Below are 10,833 nucleotides of genomic sequence, written 5' to 3'. Positions count from 1 at the left end.
TCAAAATATAATAAATTTACGCTTTATTTCATTTTACGAACTCTCGTACACACAAGAATTCGTTATTCAACAGTTCTATATTTCATAATATAAACATTATGTTACAAGAAACTGTTGAGTGTAAATATGTTTTCTAAAACAATTTTACGCCCATTATAGGGAGTTTCTTGAGACGACACGATATTGGTGCGACATAGGAAAATTTCAATTAATATTATTTAATTTAATCGAAAATTAATTACTTTCATACATGGAAAGCGTATGAAAGTACGACATGCGGAAAACCTTCGTAAGGTTCGTACGTCTAGTTTTGGATAAACCTCTTCAGCAAAGTCATGTCGCATTACATCAACACTAATGAACTATATTATTATTAAAGCTGGATATATAAGTAATATGTCTGGCTTAAAATCATTTTAAAACCATTTATAGAACTGAAGTAAGGAATATTCGAATCTAATTTTCCCGCGTCTATCTATGCTGGTGTCGTGTCGGTGTCGTGTCGTGTCGTGTCGTCCCAATGAAGAAATGCCCACAGTCGAGCTAAGTTTAATAAATTTTGATGTATGGCCGACGATACACAATCCATTAAATAAACCTGTAAAACTACACAACATATACAATGTTTAAATTTCAAGACTTATATCATTACTAAAAATTGTAATGCTTACATTACGGCAATTACGCTCATATATGTATAATCATATATCTATTTCAATACATAACTCCATGTTAGTCCTTCATAGACTTAATACCCGGTACTCGGGCGGTGATAGTTCGTAAGGTGAAACTCCTTTCATATAAAATGAGTGCACAGTCGGCCTTAAAATCCATGGTTAGGTACATATTTTACAGGTCACAGGTAAACACGTCGGACAGCTGCCAACGCAATGTTGCGCTTACAATAATAAGTGTCTTTTATAAAAATCAATATCAATAAAATTGAATGAAATCACATTGAGGTGTGTTTACATACTAAACAGACAACTCAAATAAGGAGGACTCTCGTTATTTACAAAACTTTGCTTCATCCAAATCTGAATATCATTTGGTACAAATCAATAAATTAATGTAAAAAATAAAAATACTATATAAAGGCTACATATATACATTATTTAACAAATAATTGCGAAACAAATTATACATGACCTCGCAAAATATATACATTATCGACGAAATCATATCACTAATGCGATCGAGAAAAAAATCTGCCAATCTCTAAATGACATATCACATGGGTATCAAAATTGTGTACTACATTGTATCGTTCAGGTATCGTTCATATACCTCGTTACAATTACAATATACATATATCTATAATTGTATTTAATACAAATATTTATAATTTTAAACCGTTGTGCACGTCCGCAACAAGTATTATATTATGTTACTTTTTAATCACAACTTCCCTAGAGCCAAGGCACAAGTGTGGTTTTATACGACGAATAAAGGTTAGTTTATATCTACAGACAAAGCACGTATCAGACACGTATCACGGCAGACAAAATATTTTTGTATACAATGTTCATTATCGTGTCCATCGTAACCCAACAGCTCAAACGCCTCGTGTACAGTGTACAGAAAAATATTAATTTGTCTGCTAAGACACGTGTCTGACACGTTCAATGTCTATGTACAGTCAATCTACAAGTTGATTTTACAATAATATACACCACAACTATGTACTCGAAATTCGATACCTATCTATTTCTCTACATTAGTATGAGAGCCTATTTAACGGGCATACATTCCAACGAAACGTAGGTTGATTGAATCGTGTACGGCAGTATAACTTCATTTTTGTTAACTTCATTTAAGATTCCAGAGTTGTTTTTTAATCATAATATATTCAACAACTGATATCATAGGTACAATACAGCTGAGCCTTAAACGAATCTTAAACTTTTCTTAAGATATTACTCTTGAACTTAGGCCAAGTTTCACGCATGACGATAATACCAACTGTATAATGTAATAACCCTACAAATTGTTTAAAAACAATAGCAATATACCAGTCTATTGCAAATATCCAGCAAAAAATATGTCAATCATAACACTGTAAGAATTCCTCAGGACGATAAATGTTATTAAGATTATATTTTATTCACTATTAAGGTTTAACATACTCAATGGTTTTGTAGGAATTCGAATTTCAAATAACTCATTTTAGTGATTGTACACGGTATAGCAAATTATTTTGCAAGCATTGATATATTTTTCATATATTTCAATGATTACGTGATTTTGTTACAAAATGAATATATATTTTAGTATAGTCCGCGCCCAACTTCTAGTCCGCTCTGAAGTTGTTGCGCGCAGGTTTAGATAGCATATACCCCGTAAGGTAAGAGCGCACTAACGCAGCTATGTACGGGTCCGCGCTGTCTTCGTCCCGCTCATATCTACAATTTGCTATTGTGACGCGACTCGTTTCTATATTCGAAGTGGACTAGCAGTTTGGCGCGGTCTATACTCAACTGCTACCACACATACGCAGAATAACCCTCGAACACGCTTACATTCAATATAAAATAACCTGTCAATACAAACTGCCTACAATTCCTCCATCATATCTACCACAAAATATATTAAGTATTATATATAACATAACTGTCAACTACATGCAAGCCTCAGATCTAAGGTAAGCTGTAAAATAAATAAAGCATAAGACTTAATGTGGTACCCTGGTGGTAACACTAGCTGCTCTCATGTGGATATTCGAGTTTTCCAGACTGAAGACTTTTCTCCTGAAATCAAATGAACACAATTTTATTTGTAAAGTTAATCAACAATCTCCATACAAAATCTAAATATATATAACTCAAAGTTGACTGATTGACATAGTGACATCTATCAACGCACAGCCCAAACCACTGGACGGATTGGGTTTAAATTTGGCATGCAGGTAGATGTTATGACGTAGGCATCAGCTAGGAAACGATTTTGATCAATTCTCCCCCAAGGGGATAAAATAGGGGATGAAAGTTTGTATAAATCTTCTTAGTTAATAATAATACTTCGTAACACGAGCGAAGCCGCGAGCAAAAGCTCGTAGGTCCATAATTTCTAACTATATTCCACTATTTTGTAATTAATTACGTCAAATTTTTCAAGTAATTTCTTTCTTTCTTTTGTACTACTGTATCATCATTCATCATATTTTCAATGAAACAATGAAAACTGCAAGTTCATTTTATTTATTTACATAATGTAGTGTGAACCTACCTGCCCTGTGAGATTCCGCGGTGATGTGATTACTGTGTCTCGGAACAATAAACTTAGATTCTTGGAACATTGACAACATCAAATCCTCTGTGGTGGGATGGTACTCTACGCCATTGATGCTGGCGACCAGCGGAGAGCTCTCATAGTTCCTATTCGAGTCTCTGGAAGACGGCGACGCATTCGACCTTGTAGGGTAGTCCACGGACCGCGGCCGCCTACTGTCCACTGGCGTCATTTTGGGGTTAACGTGAACATCTTTATGAATATAAGGTTCTATAGCTACACTAGATTCGTTTTCGTAATCACTTAACTCGTCATTAACTATGTTACCGTTCACTTCGACTATCAGCGGTCGCTGCAGCGTCGGTGACTGGACCATCGACGTGTTATGTATGATGCTAACAATTTGCCTCGTGGGACTCGTCACTTCCGCCATGCTATCGTCAGGTAAGCTCGGTACACTTCGAGACAAGGTTGGACTTAACTTAGGCGCGGTAATATCTGACTCAGTATCTACCTCCCTATGGGGGGTTTCAACCTTCGACTCCTCAACATGTTCCTCTTTGACTTCAGTCAGTTCGTTCAGCGCTTCACCCGGTGGTTTAACATATTTCGGCATACGTAACGCCCAGTGTCCGTTGTCATCTGTAGAACATGAATGCACAACGTTGGGTTTTTTGCGCTTATAAAAAAGCATGTATGCCGTGTTGTTTACGAGTTCACTGTACGCGTTTTCGTCGTCTACCGGCGCTACCCTCGAGTCATCAAACTTATACCAATGTCCGTCGTATGGATTCTTACAGGCTGCTGTGTAATGTCCAGTCTCTAAGTCGTCTCCATGGTGATAGCATATGGCATATAGGTCGTACATATTTTCGTGTGGATTGGTAACGGCAGCTTTCGAGTGCCGTCGTCGCGGGGATCGAGAGTGACCTGGTGATTCTACTGCGGGTGAATTCCTTCGAACAAGATGGGGCGTCATGTCGAAATCGTTTAATGGAAACTCCACCATTGTTGTTAGTTTAGTACTCGTTCGCCCTTTCGCTTGCCTAAAATAATAAAATGAAGTCATTAGATTCCGTACATGTTGTTACTATGAATGTATAAGTAATATCCCTAAGATAATATTTGATACTTACTGACGAAACCTCTTCAAGTGTATTACTAAAATATCTGGAAGAGACCAGAGGCCGAGCGTTTTCACAACAGGCATATACCTCTGGCATTGAGGACATCTGAAAACAAAAATTTAAGTATTCATCAAAATTCATAAATCATCAAGCATCAAGAATTATGTTGAAATCAGACTTATAGCTAGCGTGTCATCCCAATTTGCATTTGACGCCGCGGTGGACTACGGCCTAAAGTAGTGTTGGACTGGCCATATAGTTGGTGAGACATATACTAACCATTCCTAGCTTATACAGGCCCCAGTCTTATCTACCTGTTGATAACTTAGATATTATCAGATAGGTGGTATATTCACCAGCTACTTCTTTCAGTTTCTTATACGAATTGGACTGCGGAAAAAAAACTCATCAAGCAAAGTCTATACCATCTACCCTTCCCGGCTTGAGTGCTTAGAGCCACCTGAAAGCCATTCGGCTCAGTCCGGCCCTGGCCTCTTACCCTATGGACAAAACATTCTCGTTTCTCACGAGAATCATGCGAGAACGCGGGAATGTGGAGCGGGCTTTAGAAGTTGAAGGTTACCTCCAGGCGTCCTCCTGCGCGAGGTGCTCGGCGCGCGTGTAGTGCGCGAGGCAGGCGTGCAGCGTGAGCGGCGCCGCGCCCGCCGCGCCCGCCGCCGACACGTGCACCTCGCACGCCTCGCCCGCTGAACGGATTATGCTAATGACGGAATATAACGTTATAGTAAAGATAACATTATACACAAACCTATCCATGACTTTGTAAATGTTTATAATACTTCACAAAAGCTAAAGATAATATCTACGTTGATATGAAATAAACTTTATATGTAACTGATGCTTAACTAAAGTGTTTAAATAATGTGCAATTTTGACAGATGGATAAAGTACACTTCGACCGAGAATTAAACCTATTTCTATCGTAAATCAAGTCTACATTACGTGGATGAAATTAACACTACTGGCATCTTAGACATTCAGAACTGACAAGGTCGACAACACCTGTCCAATGTCATGGGTGGCAATGACATTCAAGTACAAGGTCACCCAAGTGGATTGCACGATCAGTTGGTACTTCAATCTTATAAAATTTATTCTCGTTTACTATTGTAGTAAATGATTTACCTGTCCCTATGCACAGGATCCCAGAGCAGCTCGAGGCGAAGGTGCGGGTGTTTGTCGTGGGCACACAGCGCCTGCTCTACGTCTAGAGCAAACAGTGGATGCGGCAGCTGCAAATATAACAATATACTGTTAATTCTAGACAATCACTTTGATGAATTCTATTCTTGTTGCAATTAAGAGACTAACTCAGAGAAGTGTTACTGCTCCATAAAAAAGTATGTAGTTTGTTTTACTATAGGAATATGGCATATATTAAATAATACTTTTTTAAAAGACTCTATTCATATTTAGTTCATTCAAACTAGTTAAAATTCGTATAATTATAATATCGAACAGGTAGAGAATACTATGAATAAAATTGTCTATTTTTCCCCTAATTTTTGCAATACACACTCATACTTCAGCAGGCGATTACAATGACCATGTAAATTCAATCTTACAACGTTCAAAGACCATTATAAAAACAGCTTCGTACCTACCTCGGGTTTGGAAGTAAGCTCCTTCAGCATCAGCTTCTGCAAGTCCTCGTATGATATCTCACGCTGCACTCGCATTGCGCACGGGGAACCTAGCTACAGTAATCCTGTTAAGAACAGCTTGGCCCCTACCTCGGGTTGCAAGTAAGCGGGGTCCCGTGGGCGATGCGCCTCGGCGATGCGCGCGCGGAAGATGTCCGCGGCCTGCGCGCTCTCCAGCACGCGCTCGGCGATCACCTGGCACATCTCCTTCAGCATCAGCTTCTGCAGGTCCTCGTACGATATCTCGCGCGGCACTTGCATTGCGTATGGAGAACCTGATCAAAAAAAAACCCTTTCTACACTCACAGCCCCACACTAGGATACACCAAATACACAAACACCCAGAAAACCTAAATTTATCATTTAGAAATCTGTCTATCCGGGGATTGAATCCGGGTCCCTCTGCACATCAGACCAGTATGGTACCACTCAGCCACGCGGGTCGTCCAAAAATATCATATTGAACAAGGAAAATTTTATAAACTACTTATGTCTATGGTAATATTTATGGTTTGTGGCTAGATTTACTTTTTAATTTGTACTGACACTGAGTAAATATTTAATGTTTTTATGTGGATGAATGAAGTGAATTTTTTTTCTAATTTCAGTCTTAATTTATTAGAATACACCAAGTTCTCTCAAATCGAAACAGTAGTAGATATAGTTAAAAATACAAGACACAAATACAAATGTTACCTTTGTTATGACAGATTTGTTGTTTTCTCATGAATCATTTGTGAACCTTGACATGATCTTGCATTCAATACAATTGAATGGAGTTTGAATGACATCTAGTGAATATTCATTTTCGATATTTCCAAAAAATACATTTTCAATTAACATGAATATTTCCATTGTATTGTGAAGCTTACCAAATCTTTCCCCTTCGAGCAAATTCACCCATAATATTAGTAAATAAGGCGTTGTCGGTGTCTGCAACAAAGGTGGGGCTTCCATACAATACAGGGCTCCATAGTCAATACCGGCAACTTCCCAGCCACTTCGAGCATTGCACCAACCTGAACACAATATGAAGCATTTATTACAAAGTAACATAAACAAGATATGGGAGACACTATCAGATATTACTTTCAGATATGACAATACATTTCAATGATTAGGACACATCAATACACAACTTTTGAGCTAATGTTGCAGTAAATTGCTTCTATGAACATTGCATTTATGAATGAATTCTGTAACCAGCTATTCGTTGGTCGAATTAGTGTCTTGTTATATTCTTATTTATATTATGCTATTTCATATTTGAAAAATAAAATATAAAACATATGAAATAAATCAAATACACACCTGTTTCATTAATTTCGGCCAGTATTATGTGATCTCTATCAATTCCAGTGTCTGTGTGTAATGTAGTCCTGAGATCCTCCATTGTTGCATTGGGTTGAAGTTCCACACCAATACGCACTTGTCTAGGCTGCTGGTTTACATACACAACCTGTAAATCAAATTCATCATCAGTACCATTAACTTTAAATACTTCTTACTGGTACAAACACAGCATACTATTTATCCAAGGAATTGGAACTTAGTCCTGAGGAGTAGCAATGCGTCTACCTCCTACAGGGGGTAGATGGTGCGCCTACCTCCGGCAGGAATCTACTCTTATTTGAATGCATATGTCCATAACCATTTTATAGCATACACCAGTCTGATTAATGTCACATGTCCAAATGATGTTACTTTTAAGGAAAAATTTATTGTAGTATAGAGTATGGAGAATATTACCCTTCAACAGTATTGATGTTGAATTTAAATATTATGGGTTTTTTTAGGAATGAGTAATGTCAATACAGTTTAGGCTATTGAGTATATTGAAATATACCATCTTTATTTGGCAATAAGAAGTATTATTCATAAAAATATGTTTCATTTAAAATCCACTTACATTCACAGGGAGTGGTGATGGCTGGGCCGTTGCCGGTCTCGTTGGTAACTGAACACTTACACAATGGAATGGGTCGAATGTACATGATGTACGCTCACACTTGGCACATGTCAGCGCAGACCTGGAAAATAATATAATTTAGCTTAGCCACGACTTCACATGGTTCATAAATTAAGTCACTAAAAAGCAGCATATTCTGTGTAGCTTAATTTATATTAATCAGTAAAAATGTTACTGAGTACTAAACAATCATGTGGAAATGAAGTACAAGAGATATATCAATTTACAAGCTATCATATTGCTGACTTACTAGTATAATCAATTGTATCTCAGTTCCAACCAATATTATTCGGGAAAATTGTATGTAAAAATGATGTCACAAATAAGTTAATATTATCGTTTGTCATAATATTATACACAATAGTTAAACACAACAGAGATCTATACATAGAAAAGGTTTGTTACTAAAAAAAGCTGTTTCATATGCACTCTTACCTGTACTGGGCTTGAAAAACTGCTTGAACAAATGAGCTGTTCCTTCGTGCATGATTAGCCAAAGTCTCTGCAGCAACAACCTCATCTGATTTACCTACAGTATTCTGTAAAACATGTTCCTATATCAAAAACCAAGAACCTAACCATATACATTATAATGCTAGTAGATAAAAAACAATTGATCACCTACTGAATCAACTGTAGATGTTTGAATAAATGACTTTCAGTATACTTTTTTAATTGAATTTTTAAATTTTCAAACAAAATCTAATAACACGCTTTGAAGTAAATCAATCTTGTTTTATTAGCAATACATAAGAAAAATCAAAATGAGTAAAAAAGAAAAGCACAGTAAGAATTGACCAGATTATTTTTCTGTTAGGATTTTTAAATAATAGCATAGAATTATACCTTAATAGTCTTGTATTTCTTCTTAGTGGCCGTGTTTAAATCTTCATGAACTTTATCTAGTAACCAAAATAAAAACTCTTGTGCATCATGTTGACTGTTCCCTCTGTATTGTGTGCCATGTCGTTCTACTGCACCCTGTTGACAGATATTTATAAGATACATTATACACTAAAACACTACAATATATTAAAAAAGAAGCCCAACAATAGCATCTGGCATGGAATAGTAACTTATATAGGTTTGTTAAACATAGATATGAGAAAATATACATTGAATTTCATTATTTTTGAGGATCAAAGAACTTTTTACTGTTATATTATTAGAATGAAATAAAAACATAACAATAATTGAAATACTATTATTATATTATTACTTGTAAGATAACATTCAGGTTAGAATATAATAATTTAAACAACTCATTAAGATTAAATAATAACACATAGTTTATTTCTCATTCCTTATACATACGAGATCAATATTAGATGCAAATATTTGATTTTTCATTAAGGAAATCATTCTAAAATCAAATCAAGGCAAGAAACTCAATGTGAAACCAGCTGGAAAAACTAAAAGGAAAATCACATAGGAAATTGTGTTACCAATTTACCTTGAATGTTACACTCATGTCTGGTATATATCGACATGACCACAGCGCTTTCAACAAAGCTGCGAGCTGCTCCGTTACCTCCCCCCTGGTACCATACTTTTTTGAATTTATCTTATTCCTTTTTTGTAGGTCCACCTAGAACATTTAGCTTAATCAACAATAGTTCAGCAAGCATACAATATTAGGTTCATTTGTTTGGTTCAAAGTTTCCATTTATTTATACAATATACTAAATATATCAGAGTACATAATTCATTAATTATTAGTATGTAATATATTAATGTCACATTACATAATTGTAATGAGAAGCATATGATGTTATTCTAAAACAGATGATGCAATATTTACAAGTTGCAGAGAATTCACAAGCAAGTTGATCACTTATACTAAGTAGTACTAGCATTTCACGCCTTACTATCAAATATGTCATAATTATGTAATATCATTGCTTAACACAGTTATTTTTACCCTGTAATATATTAGTACTAACCTTATAATGGTCTAGAACAAAATATTCAGCTATAACATCCGTATGTGATAGGCACTGTAAGACTGCATTCATGTAACAAGTGTTGCCGAGATTTTTGATGCCTGTAGCTGCAGGGGTTGTACCAGGAGGCCATGGAGGATCACCGCTGCAGGGCACCCGATCGCCGTTTACAACCGCTGGACCTGATTTCACCTGAAAGTCATTTGCAATATTACACATACACTTTAAAACCTCATGAACTTAAATAGGCCCACTACTTACCCCTGTCACATTGACGGTGCGCATATTCTGGGCTATTTTGTTCAAGAATATCTTCCATGACGGCCTTCTAAACAACTTCCTTTCTAAACCACCCTCATCTTTTGGCGGAACTCCAATCACGGAAGTCGCACTTGTGGGCTTATTAACATCGCCGTCGATTAGTTTGTTTTTGCTAGAACTAGCTTTTGTTGTCCCAAAAGGGTTACGAGGCAACGTAAATGTACGTTTTAATCGCGATCCCTCCACCTGTTTTGGTGTCATATTCGTCTCGACAACCTCATTAATTAACTCACTTTCAGAACAAGATTTTAAAACAGACGATAAATTATTAGTAGACATACTAACGTAGAAATTTTATTCAATCCTACACTTATTTAACGCTATAATCTATAAAAACCAATTAGAAAACATTGATATGATACTGACGTAAACGCCATTTTGATTTTGGAGTCTATGATATGTCTCTATGACTTCTTGTTTTTTTAATAATCGTGACGAATTCAATACCTTCTCAGTAATTGGCATATGGAAAGATTTTACAAAATAAAAAGCAAAAATATGTAATTTGACAAACAAAGAAACAAATAATTGTGACGAAAGAATATATATTTTTAAAATTATTTTGAAAAAATATTGTTTAA

The 10,833-nt window shown here is 36.1% G+C and overlaps 1 protein-coding gene across 1 annotated transcript; it reads right to left on the bottom strand.

Annotated features, from left to right (window-relative positions):
- Nucleotides 1-1,631: 1,631 nt before the first annotated feature.
- Usp15-31 (Ubiquitin specific protease 15/31) lies at nt 1,632-10,634 on the bottom strand. The gene is made up of 14 exons (XM_073075914.1): nt 10,193-10,634; nt 9,932-10,123; nt 9,442-9,576; nt 8,835-8,969; nt 8,424-8,527; nt 7,929-8,049; nt 7,331-7,478; nt 6,892-7,038; nt 6,110-6,294; nt 5,502-5,608; nt 4,939-5,076; nt 4,365-4,460; nt 3,226-4,274; nt 1,632-2,747 (listed from the first exon to the last, which is right to left on the bottom strand). Exons 1-14 carry the CDS (start codon nt 10,529-10,531, stop codon nt 2,707-2,709), a joined length of 2,937 nt encoding a protein of 978 aa, XP_072932015.1. The 5' UTR covers nt 10,532-10,634; the 3' UTR covers nt 1,632-2,706.
- Nucleotides 10,635-10,833: the final 199 nt, after the last annotated feature.

This window comes from Epargyreus clarus, unplaced genomic scaffold, assembly GCF_041222505.1.
Source record: "Epargyreus clarus isolate Ecla_fem2 unplaced genomic scaffold, WU_Ecla_fem_2.2 ptg000008l, whole genome shotgun sequence".
Taxonomy (NCBI): Eukaryota; Metazoa; Arthropoda; class Insecta; order Lepidoptera; family Hesperiidae; genus Epargyreus; species Epargyreus clarus.
Note: the sequence above shows the minus strand (reverse complement) of the source record. Positions and strands in the feature narration are given on the sequence as shown.